This window comes from Nematocida parisii (genome assembly GCF_000250985.1).
Source record: "Nematocida parisii ERTm1 unplaced genomic scaffold supercont1.3, whole genome shotgun sequence".
Classification (NCBI taxonomy): Eukaryota; Fungi; Microsporidia; genus Nematocida; species Nematocida parisii.
In genome coordinates, this window is record NW_013524648.1 from 554,918 (window position 1) to 579,258 (window position 24,341).

General features: G+C 33.3%; 18 protein-coding genes across 18 annotated transcripts; 7 read left to right on the forward strand and 11 right to left on the reverse strand.

The window, feature by feature from the left end:
• NEPG_01501 (uncharacterized protein) lies at positions 1–378 on the forward strand (the record flags this gene model as incomplete). The annotated part of the gene is made up of 1 exon (XM_013203875.1): positions 1–378. A coding segment is annotated over one exon (378 nt), but the record flags the coding sequence as incomplete, so codon positions are not given.
• A 568-nt stretch (positions 379–946) lies between these two features.
• On the forward strand, positions 947–1,444 carry NEPG_01502 (uncharacterized protein). The gene has a single exon (XM_013203876.1). It carries the CDS (start codon positions 1,050–1,052, stop codon positions 1,380–1,382), a length of 333 nt encoding a protein of 110 aa, XP_013059330.1. The 5' UTR covers positions 947–1,049; the 3' UTR covers positions 1,383–1,444.
• A 189-nt stretch (positions 1,445–1,633) lies between these two features.
• On the reverse strand, positions 1,634–1,990 carry NEPG_01503 (uncharacterized protein; the record flags this gene model as incomplete). Its single annotated transcript, XM_013203877.1, has 1 exon — positions 1,634–1,990. One exon carries the CDS (start codon positions 1,988–1,990, stop codon positions 1,634–1,636), a length of 357 nt encoding a protein of 118 aa, XP_013059331.1.
• A 785-nt stretch (positions 1,991–2,775) lies between these two features.
• NEPG_01504 (uncharacterized protein) lies at positions 2,776–4,005 on the reverse strand (the record flags this gene model as incomplete). The annotated part of the gene is made up of 1 exon (XM_013203878.1): positions 2,776–4,005. The coding sequence occupies one exon, from the start codon at positions 4,003–4,005 to the stop codon at positions 2,776–2,778; it is 1,230 nt and encodes a 409-aa protein (XP_013059332.1).
• On the reverse strand, positions 4,002–5,150 carry NEPG_01505 (uncharacterized protein; the record flags this gene model as incomplete). The annotated part of the gene is made up of 1 exon (XM_013203879.1): positions 4,002–5,150. One exon carries the CDS (start codon positions 5,148–5,150, stop codon positions 4,002–4,004), a length of 1,149 nt encoding a protein of 382 aa, XP_013059333.1.
• Positions 5,151–5,669: 519 nt separating this feature from the next.
• Positions 5,670–6,516, reverse strand: NEPG_01506 (uncharacterized protein; the record flags this gene model as incomplete). The annotated part of the gene is made up of 1 exon (XM_013203880.1): positions 5,670–6,516. One exon carries the CDS (start codon positions 6,514–6,516, stop codon positions 5,818–5,820), a length of 699 nt encoding a protein of 232 aa, XP_013059334.1. The 3' UTR covers positions 5,670–5,817.
• On the reverse strand, positions 6,479–6,766 carry NEPG_01507 (uncharacterized protein; the record flags this gene model as incomplete). The annotated part of the gene is made up of 1 exon (XM_013203881.1): positions 6,479–6,766. The coding sequence occupies one exon, from the start codon at positions 6,764–6,766 to the stop codon at positions 6,479–6,481; it is 288 nt and encodes a 95-aa protein (XP_013059335.1).
• Positions 6,767–6,800: 34 nt separating this feature from the next.
• NEPG_01508 (uncharacterized protein) lies at positions 6,801–7,532 on the forward strand (the record flags this gene model as incomplete). Its single annotated transcript, XM_013203882.1, has 1 exon — positions 6,801–7,532. One exon carries the CDS (start codon positions 6,801–6,803, stop codon positions 7,530–7,532), a length of 732 nt encoding a protein of 243 aa, XP_013059336.1.
• Positions 7,533–7,764: 232 nt separating this feature from the next.
• On the reverse strand, positions 7,765–8,358 carry NEPG_01509 (uncharacterized protein; the record flags this gene model as incomplete). Its single annotated transcript, XM_013203883.1, has 1 exon — positions 7,765–8,358. The coding sequence occupies one exon, from the start codon at positions 8,356–8,358 to the stop codon at positions 7,885–7,887; it is 474 nt and encodes a 157-aa protein (XP_013059337.1). The 3' UTR covers positions 7,765–7,884.
• A 29-nt stretch (positions 8,359–8,387) lies between these two features.
• NEPG_01510 (uncharacterized protein) lies at positions 8,388–10,550 on the reverse strand (the record flags this gene model as incomplete). Its single annotated transcript, XM_013203884.1, has 1 exon — positions 8,388–10,550. The coding sequence occupies one exon, from the start codon at positions 10,548–10,550 to the stop codon at positions 8,388–8,390; it is 2,163 nt and encodes a 720-aa protein (XP_013059338.1).
• Positions 10,551–10,897: 347 nt separating this feature from the next.
• Positions 10,898–12,264, forward strand: NEPG_01511 (uncharacterized protein; the record flags this gene model as incomplete). Its single annotated transcript, XM_013203885.1, has 1 exon — positions 10,898–12,264. One exon carries the CDS (start codon positions 10,898–10,900, stop codon positions 11,939–11,941), a length of 1,044 nt encoding a protein of 347 aa, XP_013059339.1. The 3' UTR covers positions 11,942–12,264.
• A 332-nt stretch (positions 12,265–12,596) lies between these two features.
• Positions 12,597–13,101, forward strand: NEPG_01512 (uncharacterized protein; the record flags this gene model as incomplete). The annotated part of the gene is made up of 1 exon (XM_013203886.1): positions 12,597–13,101. The coding sequence occupies one exon, from the start codon at positions 12,597–12,599 to the stop codon at positions 13,080–13,082; it is 486 nt and encodes a 161-aa protein (XP_013059340.1). The 3' UTR covers positions 13,083–13,101.
• A 144-nt stretch (positions 13,102–13,245) lies between these two features.
• Positions 13,246–13,605, reverse strand: NEPG_01513 (uncharacterized protein; the record flags this gene model as incomplete). The annotated part of the gene is made up of 1 exon (XM_013203887.1): positions 13,246–13,605. The coding sequence occupies one exon, from the start codon at positions 13,603–13,605 to the stop codon at positions 13,270–13,272; it is 336 nt and encodes a 111-aa protein (XP_013059341.1). The 3' UTR covers positions 13,246–13,269.
• A 305-nt stretch (positions 13,606–13,910) lies between these two features.
• Positions 13,911–16,668, reverse strand: NEPG_01514 (uncharacterized protein; the record flags this gene model as incomplete). Its single annotated transcript, XM_013203888.1, has 1 exon — positions 13,911–16,668. One exon carries the CDS (start codon positions 16,666–16,668, stop codon positions 13,924–13,926), a length of 2,745 nt encoding a protein of 914 aa, XP_013059342.1. The 3' UTR covers positions 13,911–13,923.
• A 341-nt stretch (positions 16,669–17,009) lies between these two features.
• On the forward strand, positions 17,010–17,489 carry NEPG_01515 (uncharacterized protein; the record flags this gene model as incomplete). Its single annotated transcript, XM_013203889.1, has 1 exon — positions 17,010–17,489. One exon carries the CDS (start codon positions 17,010–17,012, stop codon positions 17,460–17,462), a length of 453 nt encoding a protein of 150 aa, XP_013059343.1. The 3' UTR covers positions 17,463–17,489.
• A 206-nt stretch (positions 17,490–17,695) lies between these two features.
• Positions 17,696–21,421, forward strand: NEPG_01516 (uncharacterized protein; the record flags this gene model as incomplete). The annotated part of the gene is made up of 1 exon (XM_013203890.1): positions 17,696–21,421. The coding sequence occupies one exon, from the start codon at positions 17,696–17,698 to the stop codon at positions 21,419–21,421; it is 3,726 nt and encodes a 1,241-aa protein (XP_013059344.1).
• Positions 21,422–21,668: 247 nt separating this feature from the next.
• Positions 21,669–22,241, reverse strand: NEPG_01517 (TATA-box binding protein; the record flags this gene model as incomplete). Its single annotated transcript, XM_013203891.1, has 1 exon — positions 21,669–22,241. The coding sequence occupies one exon, from the start codon at positions 22,239–22,241 to the stop codon at positions 21,672–21,674; it is 570 nt and encodes a 189-aa protein (XP_013059345.1). The 3' UTR covers positions 21,669–21,671.
• Positions 22,242–22,870: 629 nt separating this feature from the next.
• Positions 22,871–24,309, reverse strand: NEPG_01518 (uncharacterized protein; the record flags this gene model as incomplete). The annotated part of the gene is made up of 1 exon (XM_013203892.1): positions 22,871–24,309. One exon carries the CDS (start codon positions 24,307–24,309, stop codon positions 22,876–22,878), a length of 1,434 nt encoding a protein of 477 aa, XP_013059346.1. The 3' UTR covers positions 22,871–22,875.
• Between the last annotated feature and the right edge of the window lie 32 nt (positions 24,310–24,341).

Sequence of the window (24,341 nt, forward strand, 5' to 3'; positions counted from 1 at the left end):
GCACTGGCCAGCCTGAACAAGTTGTTCTATAGTCCGAATAATCCCAAACAACAACCTGAAATATGTACACACGCACCATCGTGCACTCTCCTGGGCAGGAAAGGAGTGCCATGCACATGTGCCGTGTATTGCTATAGAATAAATTATCAGAACTGCGTATTCATTCGTATTGTATGCACTGCACCCATATACAGGCACCCAGCATTTACTTCTTTTGATTTATTACACAGTTCATTTTCTGTCTATTGTCTCTTCTATACACTCTCCATATACTACTATAGACTATTAGTTGTTTCTCACGCCTTCTCTTTTATTATGCCACACAATCACATGAAGTGCACCCTGCCACCTTGTATACAGTCTGTACATGCATATTAGTGTGTGCGCATGCTCAGTCTATGCGCTGTGTAGTTGTTTCACACAGCATTCACTTCTCTAGACTCTTCTAGACACTATACATAGCCCGGAAATAGACTGCAGTGCAGCCGAAACACCATATATACAGTTATGCGATCAGGTGAAATAGAGAGCGCATAGCCTAAGGGCATACACCCGCCAAATAATGCCCGGCAAAACACCCCGGCAAAACAGTCTTTTTTTCTTTTTTTGTCTATAAATACGCCAGGAATTATTTTTTTATGTCAACAATTTTAACCTGGCATCACAAAGAGGCCCATGGAAAGTACAAGAGAGGGAACAGCCAAGGGAAGAGCTTTCTGCCAGCGGCCAATCATAGAGTAAGAGGAAGCAACACGTGTGCACCTTCCCATGGGCCTCTTATCTAGTCCGATCACACTGTCCCTGATCAGCCCCATTCTGATCTGTCCCACTTTGCTCCTCTGCAGGTAAACAGAGAGTAAGAGCAGTCCAAGCGAGTTTGAGTTTACTTAAGGCGCGTGGTGTGCCCTGTGCGAAGAAGGCCAGGAGGTCTGTCCATTGTATTATTATGTCCGTGTGGAGCACTCTCTTTGTTTGTGCAGCACAAGTCCACCAGCGGAGTCTGCGGCAGACTCTGCCCTCTAGCATACTTATTTTCGGATATACACTGTATGCAGTGCCCGGGATACAGCAGCGGTGAAAGTTGTGCAGTTAGTGCTGTGTGCCTATTCTTCTGGTGTAGAAGTACTGTTCAGTCTGACTGGGCGGGTCCTGTCTGCTCCAGTGATGCGGTGATTACTATAGGCGTCGCTGCCTGGTATGAAAGCAGTGCCCTGCCAGGCATTCTCACTAAGACCAGTAAAAGATGCATTTTGTACCTGCCCGAGTGCCTGTCAGCTGCAGGCCGCATTGCCCATCTGAGACACTGGCTGCTCTACATAACATGGACTTGTGTGTGTCTTTTGTCTCTGGGTGTGCACGGCGTATGGTATTCTGTGTATTGAACCGTCTGATGTGTTGATGTGCTGCTGTATCTGTCTGGACACTCTTCATCTGTATGTACCCCTTTGTTCGTAAATAAAAAAGAAAATAGAAACCTTCTCTTCTTTTCATATTCAATTAAGTTGTATATTTATAGTATAATGATTTAAAGTTGTCTGTTAAATGAAAATTATAGTTTAGATAGTATTAAACTACTTTTATTTCTGTGCTTACTTAATGGTCTCGCACAATGTAGTTTATTTGTATAGGTGGTTTAGGTAAGAACGTTCATCAGCTTAAAAGCTCTTTCCATATAATCTATATTTTCTTTTGGTAAAATTCCTGTGAAATCCAATATAGTATCAAATATTTTATATCCAGTTATAGATAGACTATCGCGCCTCTCCATTATAAACAGCACTAATAAACCGGTTGCCAAAATTATATATAATATGAATATAAAAGGAGCAGTTTTCCGAATTACTTGTTTAGCAGTTTTTGCTATTCTTTTGCATAAGGATTGAGTCTGTTCACTCTCTTTATTATGGTTTTCATTGTTTTTAATATCTTCTGTGTTAACAGTTGTATATTCAACTTCATTAGGAATTCCTTTATTACTAGATTTATGCATATTTTATAATACGATTGGTCTATTTATAGTTTAATTAGACCGTTTAAATCTATTTGTTATTAACAAATATATTTGACATAATATAAGTATGATTTATTATAATTAAATTCGGGTTATATTTAACTATAATTTATACTGTATAACCCGAATCGTTTAATTTTATGTTAATAAGAGTGTGATATAACCCGAAATTTTTATTGAATTGGGGATAAATGGAATATTTGGTATATTAATACTATTTTGCATTTTATTATTTATTTTAGAATATTAATTTATGCGTATATTATCATATGAGATGATTATAAAAAGAAAGAAATTCTTTATAAAAAATAAAAACTGAAGGATTTATTTATATATGCGTATAGAAAATGAGTATTAAATGATTTTAATTAGAAAGCAGTGCAACCAACAAACAAAATATGGATGTACATATAAAAATAAGAACAATTTAACCTGAAATTAACAATACCATTAAATGATACTGAGATACTGAATTATACTATAGAATATCTGTACTACTATTTGCATTTAAGACATTAAGTATGGTTTAGATTACTCTTTATAATTGTATTAGAGAAGGATTGATTACAATTTTAGGGTTTATATAGAAAGAATAACACAAGTATAGAAGTATGTGATAAGTTAAATGGTTTATTTTGTATATTATTAGAAGGATTTTTGGGCATAAAAATTCAAGGCATTTACATAGGAATGCATTAAAATAAAACTAATTCTGTAGATTATCTGAAATTCAATTATTTTCAAATGAAATGTCTATATAATTATCAGTCTTCTTCATCACTGGACAAAACCGTGTGAGAAGCTCTTTTAATGGCCACTGGTTCGGGCTCTTCTGATTTTCTCTCTTTGCCTGCTTTGACTTTATGTTTTTTAATGGATGCAGTCTCATCGTCATCGCTAGATACTGCTGTGCTGCTCGGCTTTTTAACAGATGAATTTCTAGGCTTTCTCTCTTCTTTGTCCTCTTGCTTTATTTTCTGTCTCTTTGCAGGCTTTTCTTCCTCTTCATCTGGCCTTGTTCTCTTAGATTTTTTACTAGATTTTTTATTACCTGGTCCTGTTTCTGTCAGCATTCGCATAACTTCTTCTCTTTTAGACAATAGCTCGCTTGAGTTTTTTACGGTCGGCTGCTGCTGTTTTGGCTCCGTCTCTTTTTTATTGGCCGTCTCTAACGGAACCTCTATATTTTCCAGTACGGATTTGTCTTCGTCTATGGGGCTGTTTATTTCTTCTAATTTTAATTTCATTTCAGTTATTCGTTCTAAATCCTTTGTGTCTTCTTTTATGTGGTCCTTAACTTTCATAAATATTTCATTAAACTCTTTTACAGATCCACTCTTAGAAAGATTTGTCATAACAAGAAGCACAGCATGCTTTGCTACAAGCTTTTGTGATGCAGTGGAGTATTTGGAAGTGTACCACTCAATTGCAGCATTGGCAACATCTGTGTCAATTTGTGTGTTTTCGTTGCACCAGAACAGAATATGGTTGTAAATCACAGAAATATTACTTTCTGAAATCTCTGTTGCTGTAAGAATAGACTTCTTGAATTTGACCAGACTGCATAGAGATAAAATATTTAGAACCCGCTCTGTTCCCGTGTTGTCTGAAATATTTTTTGAGAGCTCCTTTGCTATTTCTTCTAGTAAGCCCACAGATTCTATCTTTAGCTCGGTGCGCATTGCATTATTGATGTATTCTATAGTAGAAGGATTGTCACTAGTATACCCTAGCGATTTAAACAAGCACATGACTTCTGGGCACTCACTTAGAATAGGCTCTTTTCTTGATATCCACTGTTTTAGCATGTCAATGTTTTCTTGAACCTCTGTGGCCTGTGCCTCTGTGCTCAATTCCAGTGCTTTATTATACGCCTTAATAGCCTCTTCTATTTTCTTCTGAGAGAAATAAATATTTCCTAGGCGATTCAAGTATTTGCTTTCCTCTATTACAGGCTTCCATATAAGATGCTCATTTTTTGACAGTTTTATCATTTTCTGTGCCAGAGTAGTGCCTGTCCTTCTAAAGAGGGAGTACTGGGCTCTTTACTCTTTATAAGCTCAACAAGATCTGAAAGCCCGATGTCTTTTTTAATTTGCTCTCGCTTTGACAGTGCATTAACTATCCAGGGAACATCTAGCTGTTCTGTTTTGTTTTGAATTATAGCAGAGCTTATCAGTATAATAGCAATTCGCTCAGAAGCACTTTCGTCTATAGGAAGGTCACTGGATTTTAAGCTCTGTGCCAAGTCCATTACTTCCATGTACCTTTTCTTGCTCAGTAAAGCCTCTGCCCTCAGTATTTCAACCTCCAGCAGCAATCTTTTTGATACACTTAAGAGATCAAGTGATCGCTGTGGGTTTTTTGCAGTTTGCTCAACCAGATGTTTTGCGCTTCCTAAAGCAACGCCTGAGGTAGTTTTTAGTGCTTCAGCAATTTCAGACACAATTAAATCAATGCCTACTCCAGAGCCTTTTTCAACAAGTCTCTTTGCATATTCTATATACGTGTCTAGCCTTTCAGGATTACTTCTTTCCTTTTCTTTTTCCTTCTTAAACTCATCCTCAAAGCGCGAGTACACTTCTTTGGCGCGGTTAGCATCTAGAAAAACAACAGCCACCAGCTCCAAAAGAGTCTTCTCTATGGATGCAGGCAGCCTTTCAATGATTGAAGATGCTTCTTCATACTTCTTTGAATTTATAAATGAAATTGCCTTTAACTGTGCCGAGTATTTACAGTTCCTGTTTAGTTTGTAGGCCTCCTTAAGTATTTCATCCTGTGATGATTCTGTAGCTAGTAAAAACATTGTTTTTATGGTCGGGAATATGTGAGTCTTCGTAATTAAATCCTTTGCCTGGTTTAGATAGATAATCTCCTGAGTTTTGTTATACCTGATTAGTGAAATCATAATGTCTTGATTGTTTTTCAGTGTATGATCTTCTGTGCTTTTGACAGAAACAGTTTCTATTACTCGCTTATAGCTATCTTCATCCCCTACAGAAAAATACTTCCCTGCGATTGCAATTTTGACTCTTTCTTCTATTTGACCAGAGTTCAGCCTTTTAATTAGTGCCTCAAACTCCTCCCCCAATGGAAGAGTGCTCTTTCCTTCCTCCTGCCTCTTCTGCTGTGAATACATTAATTTACAATATTTTTCCTATTTTTATATTCTGTAGAATAGCCAAATAAACAAAATTACAACCAGCAATTATAATCCGAACTTTGCTAATGTTTCTAATAATAACCCGAAATTAAACCAACCGCATATAAAATCACTACTAAATCATATATAGAACTCCCATACATAATACTGTCCAGTATTATAGGTTATATTTAAGATTTTTCAATTTTTAAATATAAATAGTTGTTGATTGTTCATGGTTACAGCGTGTGCACACAGCAGAATATACCATTAACTATTGATGTGCCAATGAAGCAGTATCCTATTTGCAGCGGTTTGGTTGCACTGCTTACATAAATATTGAAAGTATGTGCAGTAGAATCAGTAATGATAGATAGAACGATATAACAGCTTTATGTAGTTCAATAAAGAAGTATGCCTAGCTTTAGCAAATAAAAGACCCCATGTGCACGAAAAGGAAACTACAAAGATAATTTAATTTTAGCATTAGACTAAATTTATAACATATTTCTTTATTGCCATGTATAATAACCTTAGATATTTAACGGACTATAATTATTATACTGTTCTATTATAATTACTAAATAATACTCTTATGTATACAATAAACGGAATATTACCATAAATATAGCTAAAATTGTTTATACATTTCAGTATAAATACTCTATTTCGTATACATTTCAGTTATAAAAAGAGAATATATAAACCATGCGTATATATTATACCCATCTTGATTTATTACACCAGGTGGTGTGGTTTTTGTTAGTTTATATTCAGCATACCTTGTTATATAGGATAAAGAAGCATATAATACCCCCTTTACTAATATATACACATCTATAGATTGTAATCTATACAATATATGAATATTTGATATAACAAGCAGTCTAAATACGAATTCTTCAAATATTTTATCAAACGGCATTGGTGTAGTAGTCTTTGTGGGAAATAAAATCAATCTTAATAATGACTTTTTTGTTTTTTTGGGTTCAAGAATTTTTGGTTTTACCTGCGGACTCATTGCATTAGTAGCCTTTTTAATTTGGGCTATTTTTTTGGCTGCATCGGTTGCTGCTATAATGCTTTTTAGTGCTCTCGCGTGGACAGCAAGTAAAAATATAATAATATCTAATGGCCTGTATACATACAGTCTAAGCATAAATAAGTATGCAATGTATAGAATAAACACACAGAACAAAGTAAGAACTGTTTTAATTAAATGGTTCTCTTTAAAATGGAACATTCCACTATATGCAGCACCAAATAAACCACTCCCTAATCCTAGCACTACTTGTATTTTAATTGGGGCAATGCTCTCTATCCTATTACTCAAATGAAAAATATTCAATCCATGCACATCCATTCTTAAAAGAAAATAAAGTCATAATATTTATGTCATGACACAAATTGATCTGTACACAAAACAAAGTGCGCATACTTAATGGTTCACTTGGTTTATTAAGAAACACTGTAATATTGTGCATAAGAGTAATTATATTAAGAGTGTTTCGGGCGGTAACAAAGTATAGAAGAAATAGCATATTAGAGTGTTTTATGACTAGATATGTTTGTAATTGGATCTGTTTTATTAATTTTGTATAACTGTAAATCATAATTATATATTTTTGCAATTTTTTTATACTATAAATGGATTATCAGTCACCAGACTTACCAACATATGAAGAAGCATTGAAATTACCCAAAGCATGCAATATACCACCAGTATCAGTATCAGCAACAGCAACATTAATACAAACAACTCCACAAAGACCAACAGAAGAATACAATTCAGTTAGCACATCACAAGAACATAATACGCCAAGTTTAAGAAGTGAGAATTTGGTGCCAGAGGGTGAACCAACTACAACAGATAGCGTCTTTAGCGGCAGCCCCCAAGAACATACAAGCAACCAACCAGAGCCAACCAGTAGCTATTATTATGAAAACCAGCCTAACGGAAAGGCAGATACAGATGATTTATCTAGTGGTATTAAAAATAATATATGTGATGATAATAATGGGCCAAAGGGGTTTTCAAAAATAGGAAATAATGAATATTATATTAATTATGAACTTTTTTCTGCCGCTATGTATGAAAGAAGGGAAAATACAGGAAAAATTGTTAATGTAATTGCTTTTGAAAAGAAAATAGAAATAATAGATAATCATATTACACTTAGAAAATATTCTGATAACAACGCCCTAGAATTTTATCTTCCAATACCAAGCCAATCAACTAAGGTCATAATTCCAATGAATTTTCACAAATTGACAAGTAAAAAAAAGAAGTTTTATGGATGCGTTATTGCAGTTTTGCTTTTTATAATGCTTATATGCACCTGCTATGGCTTATCTGTTGTGGTCGGTGTCACTGTATAGTTTAATAATTGTTGATTTAAATAGATATAAATTTTATCTAAATTTCAGTTCCTATACGTATGTAAATAACTTGTTTATGGCTAGTAATATATTTAGTATAGTCATTTCAAATTTTACATTAAAATAAACAACCAATGCATTTGAATTCTAAGCTGGAATTTGTTAATCATTTTTCAGAATGGAATATTTTCAAATAAAATAGATTTCTACTAATTATTCGTATTTAATATAGCCTGGAGTTTATTTTATAATAGTGATAAGTACATGGAATTATTGTAGAAATTGGCACTTTATCAGGAGTATTTCTGGTATGAAGGAAGTATTCATGAAGGATTTTAGGGCATCTATTAATTTATTGTTTTCTTTGTCTCTTGTTAGTTTGTGGGGCTGTGATTCTCTTTCCCTTATTAAACACCACTGGTGCGGATCTGTCTCTTTTTCGTAAGTGGTTCTCACCCACTGCATTAATATGTGGGTCTCCATCTTCTTGGAATTTAGTAATTCTTATTGGCTCGTATGGAATGGTGTTCATAATTTTAACTACAATTTTAAGCACTTCCTTCAGTTCCTTTTCTTCTATTTTTGGAACATCATCCCTGGAAGCTGCTGCTGCTCTGTCCAGAATAATTACTCTGTCTGCTCTTTTTAGCTTCTCTTTTTTTGGCGCCTCTGAATGTGCATTCTCTAACTGACTGTTCTCCCTTTCCTCTGACTCTGCAAGTCTTTCCTTTTCTGTCTTTCTCTTCTCTTTATTTTTCTGTTTTCTTGCCTCTGACTTTGCTTCACTTCTTTTAATTACCTCATCTATCGAGCACCCAATATCCATTTGTATTAAAAATTTGCATTTTGCTGTTTTCAAAGTATTGGCAGTTTTTCTTTATAAAACATATTTATGTCCACAGTGTCGCACTCGCCTTTATTTCTTATGGGTAGAATACAATGCTCCAGCAAATATGGCCAGCACTCACTAAAAAATGTGCGTAGCATAGAAATACACTCTGTATACTCAGAAATAGGAATAAGGCATTCTGCACTACACTGCATAAATTTAGAGCATAACTCAAATGAGATGAGCTTACCAAAGCACTTCTTTACTATGCTTCTTATAACAGGAAAAATCCCAGGCTTTAAAATCAGACTATTAATGAATTTATCTGTTGATTTGTATACAGTAAGCATAGGAAGGCTTAAAACAAATTCTACTCGAAGATGATGCTCTATAACCCGAAATTTACACCTCTCCAATCTTACCCTAACTAGGTCTTTACTACTCTCTGTCGGTATATCACAGTTTAAATTATTTTGCATAATCTCTACTATTTGAAGTGTTGTGTAAGCAAGCTTTTTATGTAAATCCATGTCCATCCAGAGTTCTTTTAGAGTGATCGCTAGCTTATCAATTATTTCTTTCTCTTCTAATGCGATTGCATCTGGCACATCTAAGAAAATTTCCTCTTTTTTATCTATTGCGATGCGTGTGTATTTTTCAGTGGTTAATGTATCTAATTCTACTGGGGGAGTTTTTGTTTTTTCTATTTCTGATACATTATTCTTGAGATTAGAACAAACCTCTAGTAAAACATATCTATTTTCTATACAAATTTTAATGGAGTTTTTGCTCCTTGGCGTTCTTCTTATATAATAAATTATGGGATTGGGCATAATATCCTTTAAATTGTTAATATTTCCAATATACGCCAATTCTTCTAATATCCTTTCGAGAGTGTCAGGCCCATTACTAAATACCTTACAAATATAACTATTTTCTGTGCATGAATTTGTTTTTTCCCAGGATATATTCACGCCAGGACAGAACATAATTTCATTTGTGATTATTTTCTCCATGGTGGCCTCGGTAACATTGGTTATAGCAGAGCCTATCATAGGTTTATTACACGTAATGTTTTCTATGTATAGCTGTATAATCTGATCGTATGTCTGTGGGTCTATAACAATTTCTGCCAATCCCAGCTTACCCATTTCGTATAGTGAATCTATTTTTATGCTTATTGCAGTATACAGATGATTGCTATACATAAATTTATTGGTTTCATCCTCGGATATCCTTATTATTACATAAATTCTGTCTCTACCATTAGATTTATGTATTTTTAATACAGTGTGGTATCCATAGTACTGTATTTTTAACTTGCCTAATATATTTGTCATTGTAGAAATAAGCACATTCTGTATAGAAGGCACACCATTAGCATGAATACATATGTCACTAATTACAGACGAATTATCTAGTATATTCTTTTTTTCTTTAGATAGAAACCAGTGATAGTTATTCTCGTGAATTACATTAATCTTATCTTTTCGGGTCATATCTACTATATCTACTGCTTCTTGCAGTTTTTTCATATAAATTCTAAATATGTCCTCATTACCCTTCCATTCTTCTTCATAACCACTGAATAGGCATATTTTATACAGTGAACTGGCCACACAGAATATACCCCGTGTATCACCGCATAATGCAAGATATTTATTCACTGCATTAATAATATCATACGTTTTTGTAAGAATAGATTCTATCTTCTGCCCGCCAAATATTTTATCTATTTTATTTATCACAATAATTACTAACGACTTTTTATATTTTTTTAGAATATTTCTAATGTAGTCAGATAGTCCTGTGCGAATGTCTATTACCACACACAATATATCAAATAATGAACTATCACACATAAAAGCAAAATTCTCTGGATGCAATGTTAATTCTACAAGCTCAAATATATCTGATAAAGTCTCTTTCTTGTACAGAATGAATCCCTCTTTTACTTTTGTCATATCTTTTTTATAGTTTATGCATAAATTATTTAGTAATGCGCTCTTTCCCACCTGAGACCCACCAATAACCGCTACAATTAAACCCGCCATGTAAAAGAAAATGAAATAAAAATAAAAATAAATCTTGCACAATCTTATAGAAGTGTAAACTATCAAAAGATTGTTTAAACCATAAATCGTGGCGTGCATAAGAGAGATAAAAACAGAAATATTCTGAAAAGCCATGAGCTATTTCAAGGCATTTGATTAGAACGGATAATTTAGTGCTTGGCCGCTTAATATGTATTCTTTAATACTTGGTTTGTATTTTCTGTGGGGGTTCGGGCAGTTTCTTATTATTATATTTTCATTGTTTATTATGCTATATATTATAAATTTATATAGCTTAAATCAGATTTAAGAGTTAAATTATTGCAGCAGTTAAATAGCTTATATGTAGCACAGTCTCTGGGATTTTTGCATTTATATTACAATTTATCAGTCTAATGAAATAGTATTTTATGGTAGAAGGTATAATAAAGCATAGAGAATGAATAAAATAAAATAAAAATCTTCTGACAGAAAACCAACAAATGAGTTTAGAGAGCATGCCACCAAGAGAGACAGGATTAAAATATTCTTCGACCACAATGGAAAGAAATATTAATTTTGAGAACATTTTAAGGGGAAGCCCATACAACATAATTCATTTCCAGGAGGCACCAAATACATTGAGAGATAAAAAAAGAGAGCAGAGAATTGCCGACAGCTCTATATTTACAACAGAATATTGGAAAGCAGACCAATATAAGGAATCTGTCATGATTAACTTTTTCATAAGCACACCACTCTCTCTTATTTCTTATTCAACCAGTTTAATTGACTGTTTTCATGGGAAAGTATCGCTCTTTCTGCTTTATATTAATATGTGGTTCTCTGTGGTTACCATAAGCAACTTAGTTATTTACTACGTCATGCTGTATAAACTGCACAGAACATACCATGATGTAGACAAATTTAAACTATTTTCTGGTAGAACTATTATAAGCCATGTTTATATACTGGGAGTGTTTGTTGTACATATAATTAATGAAACAAGAGTGGCTGTTTTAGGTGATTTGCGGCTGCACATGTATTTTACTGAAAATAAGAATACTCCCACAGGTAATTTGTTTTCTATTATTCCTAAAATAACAAGCCCAATTTATACTCTCTATGATGTTTGTTTTACATACATATTATTAGGAGTGACAATTATAATTTTGTCATACACAGAAAACAAGTACAAATTTATAACCGAGGATATTTCTAAAAGATTAAACATGATGAGGTATGTTATAGCAAGAATACTTGCTGTTTTTATTCCTATGTGTGTATTATCACTTAGCCGCGGTGTAGATACTCTTCAAAATACATTATACAAACTATTACATCTTATGATAAATGGCACTATATACGGGTTTATTGCCGGGTTCATTATAAACAGTACTTATGGTACATTTTTACCGTGGAAGTATACGGAAATAGAACAAGAAAGAAAAAGAAAAATGAAAGAATTCTCTCAAGTGGTTTTATTCCTTGTGAGTTTTGTTCTGGCAGTTGGATCGACCTCACTTATCTTTGGCCATAGTGTGTAAGAATACATTAACACCAATTCCTAAACACTAGTTGTTATAATTTTTATATGCACCATGTCCAATGCAATTCTATACACTCTGATAGAATAATTGCTATTCCATAACAAAAAATATAAACCTTTCATGGCATTCAAGAAATATGTTTTGAGTACTCTCAAAGTCACTGTTAAATTGTTTCTGTGAAAGGGATTTATATATAAGAAAACAACTGTTTATAGAAGGAAGAAGGAATAACAATATGAAATAACAAGAAGTGCATGATTCTCTGCAGGCAAATTAGTAAATTACTCTCACTCTAACTATCCTAAATTGTTTGATTGGCCTAAATAAACTTTCTAGTTAATATATTTTCTAAGTACAATCTAGAAACAATCTAAATTTATATTTTAGTGTAAATATGTTATTTGGTAAATAGCCACTTTAGATTATTCTTCTAGAAAGAATGCACTACTAGAAAATTAAATATTACTTGAATCTATTAGAAATTAACTGAAATCTTTTTATTATCTATATTTTGTCCTAAAAGATAGACTATACACAGTATATTGCCCAATTTTATTTATGTATATTATTGTGTGTGATGAGTTTTTGATTGGTTTGAGATGAAACTGTTCTTTCTGGGTATAAATATACATATCCTGTGTTGTATAGTAGTATGACATGTGAGGCATATATTTCTCCCAATGTTGAGTGGTCTTTAGAGCCATCCACCTGGTTTGGCCAGACATTGCTCACGGGAACTGTTCTCTTTATTCTTACACAAATGGTCAGCAAGTCAATTGCATGGACAGTTACTATTTGGCTGTACAACATAATCACATTTGTATTTTTCCATGCAATTCTTGGGGATCCATTCAACCCAGAATATTCTGGACTAACCTTCTGGGAGCAATTAATGATTCAATTAAAAGGATCATCTGGAATGAGTTTTTTTACACTTTTCCCAGTAGTTCTCTTCCTGTGTGGGGCTAGATTTGCCAAGTTTAGTAATTTTCTGTTTATAGTCAATTTCATTTCTTTAGTCTTGGTTGTTGCTCCAAAAATGCTTGTTTATATGGTTTACTACCGTAAAACGAAAAACGAAAAGAAAAAAAGAGAAAACGTACATAAAAGAAAAAAAAGCAAATCTGAAAAGAAATAATGAACAATTAATAAATAACTGAAGAGTTTTATTCTAGATTTTGTATAAGATAAGAAATAACACAGGTAATTTCTGGGTATTCTTGCTTTGTTTGTTTTATATACTGTACAACCAAGAATACCCCGAAATCAAATGCATTACTTATTGTATTTTATAGAGTCATTCTTAAATCTATATATAGCCCGAATTATAATCTAAGGAATGCAGATACTTCTAATAGATCCAGTGATTCTTGGTCTTCTATCTTAAAATCCTGTACTTCCATTCTATTTTGTCTGTAATTATATTTATAATGAAGATATTCTACTATTCTCTGTAAACACCGGTAGTTAATAGGGAGTTTAATTGTGTTGTTTTCGCACTCAATAAATGCCGGGTTGTCAACCATTTTTCTTAGCATTGTGCTTTCACAGAGTATAGCATACCGAACGTATACTTCCTGGTCTGTATTACACACCAAACGAATGCTTGGGTGATATTGCCTAGGATTTATTGCGTGTTTAGTACGCTCTTCCTCACACATGTGTAGTATAAACAAAAATTAAAATTAAAATTAACATCTATTTAGTCTATTTGGTGCGGATTCTAGTTATATGTACTTGTGGCTGTTTTAGTATGTGTTTTACTGTGTCTATTTTATAGTCTATAATGACTCCATGGAGTTGTAAATGTTTTATTATCTTAGAGTATTTCTAGCTATTTCTGATTATTTAAATTTTATTTAAAATAAATCCGTACACTTGTACGAGGCTTCTTCGGCTTCTTTGTACATATTTGTATTTTATGTAAATATAAAATAGTTGGAAATAGTAAAAATGAATAAATGTTAGGATTTTATTGCTCATTCCCGAATTGGTGTACTAAAGCACTGAGTAAGACTTTTTTTGAATGACGTTCTTTCAGGACTGCTTTTTGTTTGCTTGAAAAGACATATGAGCCTATTAAGCTTGGTTTCTTTGCCTTTTCTTGTTTTCAGTTTATTTCTTAGCCTTTCAAGGACACTAACAACTTCTAAGTATTTCTCGGGTGCTTGTATTCTATCTAAGTACCAGGTATCATTTTGCTTGTTGACTAAGTCATACACATTTTTAAGCACAGGATATGGCGTTTGAGGATCTGTGCATGCACAGACAAACCATGCAAGAGTAATTATATCGTTCACATAATCACAGAACTTCCACTTACTCTTTATTAAATCTCTAAGTATCTGTAGATTATCAATATTATCGCATACAAACAAATGCTGGATTATTTTCATTAGATACCTTGAATGCAGTAGTGGGTTTATTGCTCCAGTTAAACTGGTCTCTCTTAGATTTATAAACAATCTCAGGCTGCAGATTAGAGTCTCTGATGTATGCATATCAACAATGTACATGAACAATTTTCCTGTTTCTAAGCTATTATTTAGTATATCTACATACTGTATTTCAGTACATATAATATTCTTTTCCAGATTTGTCCATGTGTATCCATATACAATATACGGAATAATTTCTAGCTGTAAGTCTAAGTTACAGAGTGGAATACTTCCCAGCAGATTAGATATAACTCGGAATGCATTATCATTCGGAGACATCTTTTCATTCATGAAAATAAGAGAAAGGAACTTTATCAGATTCTTTTTATACTGCAGATCAGAAATCCTTCCCCATAAAAATATCTGTTCTATGTTATCACACATATATATTTCTCTAGCCACATGCATCATACTAGATATATTACTTAAATAGGATCTAAGGCTATTTACTAGTATGTCTATGTAATTAATCAGAAGGCAGCTAATAAATCTATTATCTTTCATATACTTATTCCTTGTGTTCAAACAATTAGAAATAAATTGCGTAATTTCATAAGTATTCACTACTTTCAGGGTTAGAGAAGCCCCGCCATTAAATATTCCTACGTTTAATCCACTGACGAGTCCATTAAACCTATACCTTATGGCTATATTACCAAAGACATCCGATGTATTAGTATTCTGTATAAATCTCTTTTCTATTTTACCAAAGGACACACTTACATCCTTGTTCGTAGAGAGAGACATAATTAAACCTAAAACATACTCTTCTATTTTTCTAATAAAGCTTTGCACCAGTGTATTATTTAAAGTCATTTTTTCAATACACAATTCAATATACTCTTTGTCTTTTTCTGGCACTCCTGTTATTTCCTGAATAACCCGAATTATATTCAATATTCCACTCACAAGCTGATTTCCATTCTGAGAGTACTTGATGTGTGGATCACTTAGATTAGATACAATTTTATTCCAATCTCTGTGCATTTCAAAAGACGTTTCATCATTTGGTATTTTGTATTTATTAAAGAACCACTTCAGTTCATCTGATGCAAACTGCATGTTCTTAGTCGTGTACTTTTTTGTTTCTGGGTCATAAGCTAGACAGCACATTATACCAAGTATTGCTGCTTCAACAGAATTATCAAAGTACTCCTCTTCAATTAGGAAGTTGTTTCTAATATTAGAGTATTTTGGTATTCTAGTATACGTGGGCAGTGTATACGCATCAGAAAATGGAAGTATACTGTTTCTATTCAGTATTTTTTCTATTTCCACTATGTCATATAAATACTCATAGGATTTCTTCCACACAGCATTTTCAAATGAAAAGCACCGTATGAAAATAGATTTAACCATTTTCCTTTCTTCATTATCCATTAGCATATAATCATCTGATAAAAATATCTCCTCAAGCATAGTGTACACAATGTAAATAAAATCCTGTGCTTTGTCTATGCAGTCAAGAAAATCGTAGATATATGCTTGTATCAGAAACCGTGGAGTGTTTAAAAATCCAGCCTTTTTAAAATCTGAATACGCTGCAGGCTCTGTAGACACATTATTCAGCACAACCATTGGATTAGTCCTATTTATAATGAAAAATTCAATAATTCTTAGAATACTGTGTGATAGATTCGTCGTATTATTTGCACATTCCATGGGCTTACTTAGAGACTCATCTATACAAATATTGAACACTTCTGTATCATCCCTTATATTTCTTAGAATAATAAAATATTGACCTTCTATTTTTTCCACGGTAATTGGTATGTCAATTCCTTCAGAGAGAAGAAATAATGCAGCCAGTATTTTATATCCATCACTAGAGTTAGGCTGTAAATTCTTAAGAAACCCAGTGAATGTTCTAGTATCAATCCTATTCATTATTGAATTACTCCCACTGTCAAAGAACATATTAATAAGGCAAGCATTAAACTCACTTAAATAATGGTCTCTTACTGTTTTAGTATTAGAAAAGTATTCTACAGGGTTTGTTCCCGGTGTAAATGAATACTTCGGGTTATTCACTCTACCTTCTGGTGCATACTTCAATGAGAAGAGAGAATTGATTCCAGAGGAGTAGTCCCGTTTATTCTGGATAAGTCCATTTTTATAGTAGAAATATCCTCTGAGCAAATTAAGTGGTCCATCAGGATTAACTCTTGCCATACCAGATGTACTTTGTGCTATATCATAGTTTATTAATTCTATACATTCATTTAATGCAAGCTGACTCCTTATTCCTGTAATCATCAGGAGACAAATCCAGTAGTAATGAATCATAAAAACAGTAAAAAATATTTTCCTTATTTAAATAATTAAAAAAATAAATATTTTCAATAAAACCTAAAATTAACTGTAAATTATGCATACAATTTAATTTCAAGTTATTACACTGTAATCATCGCATAATCCACTTAAATACACCATAAATACCTCATTTAATGCATAAATTATATTTTATTTAATAAATACTTATGACACATTGTATAATAAATAATATTCACACATACTATTTATAATACACAGTATTTATTACATATAGTCTTATAAATTATTCTTTTTTTTAATTTCCGTTATTTAAAATTTTTATTTTATTTTTATTTTTACATTATGAAATAACCATGGAAGGAGTTCAATTTCAAAGGGTACAGACCGTTATGAGAATACCAATTTACCCATACCAATTAAATAATATAACAGAGTATACGTATAAATACCTTAATAAATATATTGGGTTATACATTAAAGCCTTAAAAGGGGTTGTCATGTGCTACACAGAAAGTATCGGGATACTCGATAATGTCGGGATTATCACAGGGACCGATCCCAAGGTGTATGTTAAAGTATCAGTCGAGTTCATCCTCCTGAAGATAATTAAGAATGGCACTGTGACGGGTGAGATAAAGGCCAATCCCACTGGGCCTGGCATGTATTCATTAATTCATGGGACTATTCCTGTAGAAGTCCCTGGGAGTGTCCAGGAGGGCTTGTACAAGTATGAAATAGTTCATGTGTGTACGTTTCCATTATACGTTGTAGCAGGCAATTTAAGCAGAGTGCACAGGACAGGCTGATTATGTTTAATAAATACTTTATACACATAGTGTAAGATATTCTGTACAGAGACTATTTTATATTACAATAAGCATAATAAATCATAAACATATTAATAGTACTTTATGTACATGTACTTATTAATAGTACTTTATACACTATCAGTAATAAATAATACATGATGATTAATTATTATTATTAGTATACTGTGTAATATATTTTAAAGTATAAATACCAACTAAATTTATTTTTAATGGATGAAGTTCTTTCAGTAAAATTCATTAAGGAAGAGAATAATGTAGACAGAGATTCACTGAGAGTAGAAGGAGAGTTCATGAGCAGAATAATATTCTCAAACAGGGACAGAACAGAACTAAAATTAATCAGTATGAGGCACTGTAATGAGATAACCATAAAAGGATCCTTTTCTGGGGCGTATGGTGACAGTCTCTGGGTACAGAATGAGCACACAGATTTAATAGAGTATAAGTATAAGGAGGGACTATTAAAAAAAGAGAAGAGAGTAGAAGTAAATGATACAGCAAGAGTATTACTGGGTAAGGTATTTATACAAAAGAATGGCCGGTTAAGTGTCCATGACTTATTAATGAACGAGGTGTTTTCAATGAGATCGAATGCCTGCGTACTATCAGAAACCCATTTCTTAGTGAAAAGGGATCATGAAGTGATTCTGTATACAGTAGAAGGACTAACTGAAGTAAGGCGGGTTCCTGTTAAGGATAAGTATGAAGTATTCCTGGTAGGGGAGAGTATCTTAATAATAACGGAAAGTATCCTTAAAATAGTAAAGGATACAGAAATAACGGTCAATTTATCAATAGATATAGATGAGGACATGGATGAGGACGTAGATGACATGATCAGGAATGAGGGTGACTCTATTAATAATGGGTATATTATAAAGGCCTGTAAGAATATAGGACCAATTGAGTGTATGTTAATTATAGGGCACAGACAGTCCGTGGATATAGAGTATATTATAGTAAATGAGAGTACAGCCCAGAAGTATCAATTAGAAGAAGAATCAGATGGATTATCAGTCCCATTAATGCACAGTCTGATTAACATGTACGTATTAGAATCAACTGTCTTAGAGAGTATCAATCAGGAAGACAAAGAGATCATACAAGGACCGACCATTGCAGTAGAAACCAATTTAAATGTATATTTATATGGGATGGTATTAGATGTATCTGATCCATCTAAGTATATCAGCACACGCCGCAGTAAAGAGGATAAAATAGAATTAGATGTGCCCATAATAACGTATAAGGATTCAGCACAGCCACCAGAAGACTCCCATTCTGAGCGTATTTCAGGGCCATCCGAGGATGAAGAATCCTCCACAAGCACGTGTACAGCAACAAATTCAGAAGAAGAGGAGCACACCCCATCAGACATCACTGATAAAGAAGCAGAGTATAAGAAAAGTACTTCTGGTTCAATTACCACGCATAACAAGGAAGAAGAAAGTTCCTTTTCTACCACAGAGACAGGCACAAACAAATCAGTTTCACCACTCACTTTATTATCACTGTCTAATTTAGTACCACACACATCCAGTGATAATAAAGTGAGTGAGTCAAGTACTAATTTATTCAGTAAGCCAGTGAATGAGTCAGTGACTGAGCCAGTAAAGGACAATTCAGTAAGTGAGTCAAGTACTAATCTATTCAGTAAGGCAGTGGATGATTCTGTTAGTAATAAGTCCAGTAATAGTCTATTCAGTAAGGCAGTGGATGATTCTGTTAGTAATAAGTCCAGTAATAGTCTATTCAGTAAGGCAGTGAATGAGTCAGTGAGTGATAATAAGCCTATGACTAATTTATTCAGTAAGGCAGTGACTGAGCCAGTGAGTAATAATAAGCCTATGAGTGAGTCTATGAGTGAGTCAAGTAATAGTCTATTCAGTAAGCCAATGGATAATAGCAATAAGTCAGTGAGTCAGTCAGTGACTAATTCAGTGAAGGATGATGAGTCTATGACTAAGCCTATGACTGAGTCTATGACTAATTCAGTGAAGGATAATGAGTCTATGACTAATTCAGTGACTGATAAGTCTAATAATCCTACAGAAGAAGATTTTTTAAATTATTCTTTAAAGAATTTAAATATAAAAAATGAATCTTCTGCTAAAAAAAGAGTTTTATTAGGCATTCCTGTTAGGAATAGTCCAATGAATAAAATAGAAGACATGATAAGTGGGTTAGACAATTCATTTAAGAATCCGATCGTATCTGTTAAGAATGATATTCAAGAGATCCGGGAAGTATCCAGTCGGTGCAAGAGTATTTTAGAGAGTATTGAAGTATTTGATATATCAGATAAAGAGGTAAGTGTAAAGGATATTTTATCCGGGGTTGAGGAAGCCATAATTCTAGTGAAGGATCAGTTATCACACTTAACCCAGGAAGTAGAGGACAGGAACCTTGTCCAGGAGAAAGTAAGTGCACTGCTTGTACTGGTACAGTGCAGACTAAACAAGATGGAAGAGGTAATAAGTACATCACCACCGGATTATTCCAAGGAGATAGAGTATGTTAACACAAGAATATCGAAAATATTCAACATATCCACGTACACCACGGGCAAGTCAGAAGATCAAGTATCTCCGAACAGTATTAGTATATACAGCAAGCCATTAGAGCTGGCGACAGATCAGGTTCATAAGATAGAAGAGAGTATTATTCTACCAGCAACCCGGGAGAGCACAATTTCCATGCTCACGGAGTGTTTTAAGAAACTACGCATAAATCCAGCGCACGTAAGCAGTTCACAGGATATTTCTTTAATAGACAGGATATTCAGCACAGAAGCAGAGCAGACATTCTTAAAGACCATCCAGACACGGGGCAATAATTCTGTGGAGAGTGTCAATCCAATCCCTCTTACGGATTTATCACAGGCCAGTACGCAATCAGTCAGTAATACACCACAGAAGAGTACTTCAACACTCAATCAGACCAGTCAGACCAGTCAGGCCAGTCAGACGAGTACACCAAGTGGCTCTATATTCAGTCAGACGAGTACACCAAGTGGCTCTATATTCAGTCAGACCAGTCAGACGAGTACACCCAGTCAGACGAGTACACCAAGTGTCTCTATATTCAGTCAGGCCAGTCAGACGAGTACACCAAGTGTCTCTATATTCAGTCAGGCCAGTCAGACGAGTACACCAAGGGGTTCATTATTCAGTCAGTCAGTGCAGTCTAATATGGGAAGTACACCAAGTGGCTCTATATTTAGTCAGTCTAATCAGACGAGTACACCAAGCGGGTCATTATTCAGTCAGTCTAATCAGCCTACTCAACCCAGTCAGGCCAGTACACCAAGTGGTTCTATATTCAGTCAGTCTAATCAGCCTAATCAGGCTAGTCAGCCAGCCCAGTCTAATCAGTCTGGTTCTCTGTTTGGCCAGTCTAGTCAGACTACTCCTAATAGTAGTTCTCTGTTTGGTCAGTCTAATCAGACTAATCAGCCTGGTTCATTATTCGGTCAGACCAGTACACCAAGTGGCTCTATATTCGGCCAGTCTAATCAGTCTAGTCAGTCTACTCCTAATCAGGCCAGTCAGACTGGTTCTATATTCGGCCAGCCTAATCAGACCAGTCAGGCCAGTCAGACAGGTTCTCTGTTTAGTCAGCCAGCCCAGTCTAATCAGTCTACACAGCCTAGTGGCTCTATATTCGGCCAGTCTAATCAGCCTACTCCTAATCAGCCCAGTAGTTCACTGTTTGGCCAGTCTAATCAGCCTAATCAGCCTGGTTCTATATTCAGTCAGCCATCACAGTCTACTTCTGGTGGCTTTAACAGTGGAATATTTTCACAGCAGAGTAATCCGTCCTTTAATCTGTTACAAAGACAAAGTAACCCATTCACACAAGGAAATAGTAAATTAGGACTGGGTTCATCATCAAATACATCTTCTTTATTCAAGAAGCCCCCACAGGAACAATAAATATTAATTATTACACTATGCTTATAAAGTATTACACAAAATATTCTAAATTTATTATACCATGCTTATAAAGTACTACTTATTATACGATGTATACTATTTATTATTTATTATACTATGCATATAAAGTACTACTTATTATACGATGTATACTATTTATTAATTACTGTATAATGTATAATATATAATATTATTTATTATACTATTATTATTAAGTATACACTACTTATTATACTATTATTGTTAATTACTAACCCTTTCTATACTGCTTTAATACAGGATAAATATTCTCAAATGCTTGATATATTTCTTCTCTGTGCTTAGCCCCTGTGAGTACTACTTTACCAGATACAAATACTAATAAGACTATTTTTGGCTTAACCATTCTGTATATAAGACCAGGGAACAGTTCTGGCTCATAACTACTATAATTACTGTGACCGAATACTAATCCCTCTAACCGTATGCTGAATTTAGTATCACAACTGCTTACTATATTCTGTATCTTAAACTCAGTGAATCTAACGGGGTATCCTAGCCGTCTGATTATTATACTGTACTTCTTAGCAGCAATTTTTGAATCCTCTTCTGATCTGGCTCCAGTTACGACCATCTTACCACTGGCGAATATTAATGCAGTAGTACGTGGCTTACGTATACGTATTATTACAGCAGCAAATCTCTTAGGGTTATATTCTGCATTTCTAGCACCCAGTGCAATTGCTTTTAAGTCTAATCTACAACATAAATTAACAGTAGCCACAATATTCTGTATTGTAGGAACCAATCCAGAAGGATGTTTATTCAAATCTACTTCCATAAATAAAATAAAATAAAATACTAAATAATAATAGTACAATAAATAACATAATATAATACACAGTATACAGTATATAACACAATATAATACACATAGTATAATAAGTAGTACATATTACACAGTGTATAGTATATACTAAATAATGCACATAATATAATAAGTAGTACATATTACATAGTGTATAATAAGTAGTGTATATTACACATTACATAATAAATAATACTTATAACACATTACATAATAAATAATACTTATACACTACTTATTACACATTGTACATTACATATTACACATTGTACAATAAATAATACACATTACATAATAAATAATACTTATACACTACTTATTACACATTGTACATTACATATTACACATTATACACTACTTATTACACATTATACTATTACTTATTACACTTATACATTACTTATTACACATTACATAATAAATAATATACATCCTACACTACTTATTACACATTATACTATTACTTATTACACATTGTACAATAAATAATACTTATACACTACTTATTACACTATGTGTATTATATAATTAGTCTAAATTTACTACAAGATATTTTTATTACTACAGTATAATTATATTATACTATTACTAACAGAATAAGACACCCTTACTTATCCTGCCTATCAGGTACTTCCCATACACGTACCTCCCCATTCTGGCCACCTGTTAATAATACTGATCTATTCCCTATAACAGTACCTTCCATCGCACTAATCATACCATCATACGCCCTAGTGTACACATTCTTATCCTGTACTTCATATATCATATTATACCCACCTAAGAATAACCGGCCAGGCACAGTACACACAGACTGTATCTTGTCACATGAGAATGGTATTATACTCTGTGAATAGAATGCTTTATCATATATTATTATACTATCTGATAGTATAAATATATTATTATTATGTGTCTTATACGCTGTAATAATACCTTTACTGCTTATATCCTTAATGTATGAAGATGTATCTGGGTTAAACAGTGAAATAGAATTAATATCACACACAGCAATAATATTATCCCTGGATATCATAAGCTTAATTGTCCTTCTAAGAATAAATGCACTAATACATATACCATCCATACCCCATATACGTAATTCACCATCTATTCCCATTGTGTATATTTTATTATTAGAGAAGTCAATGGACTTAACAGAGGACTTGTGCCCCTTTAATGACAGGAATAATGAAATAGTCAACTTGCCATTATCCCTGGATATTTTATAGACTTTTGCTTCTCTGTCTAATGATGCACTACCAAAGTATAAAGGATCATTCCCAGATGACTCTCTTATTTTTACTTGAGATATTTGCATGGAGTGTGACTCAAACCTTATTACGTCATTTAAATTAACTAAATCTACTACACAAATTGATGCATCCATTCCTCCTGTTACTAATATTTTATGTCTATGACATACGCTCATACTGTTTATTTTCTGTGTATGTAGTCTAAGATTGGCTATCTCCTTTATATTTAAAGTATGTCTCTGATCAGTTCTATTATACTGAGTGTCATCTATTTCTAGTATACTATTAAGTATATCACCATCCTTATACCATCTATTACTATTATTACCAATTGTACTGTGTGTACTGCCAATTGTACTGTGTGTACTACCAATTGTACTGTGTGTGTTTAGTATATTATTACTAACTGGTCTGTTACTGGGTATTTCTATATCTGGTTTGTTATGTATTGTATGCGTAGAGTGTACTTGCTGCCTTTTTCTTTCTTCTTTATGTACTTTGCCTAAAATTGTGTCTATCTTACCTGTAATCCCAGATGGTTTACTTCTGCCACTCCTTACATTGTATAAGTCATTAAATGCAATAAACCAGTCTAATAAGGCACTTGATCCTTGTGTTATGTTTATGTTACTGATATCTCCCTCTACTTTAAAGACCTTTGCTGATCCTGTATAACTATTCTTTATTAAATATTCGTATATTAATGCATTTAGGACTGTTGTGCTGATCTGTGAATCTGGCTTTTGACTCTCTTTCTCTTCGTATGTAAACCTTCCTTCATGCATTTAGAGTTAATTTCTAAATAAAAAGAGCAATT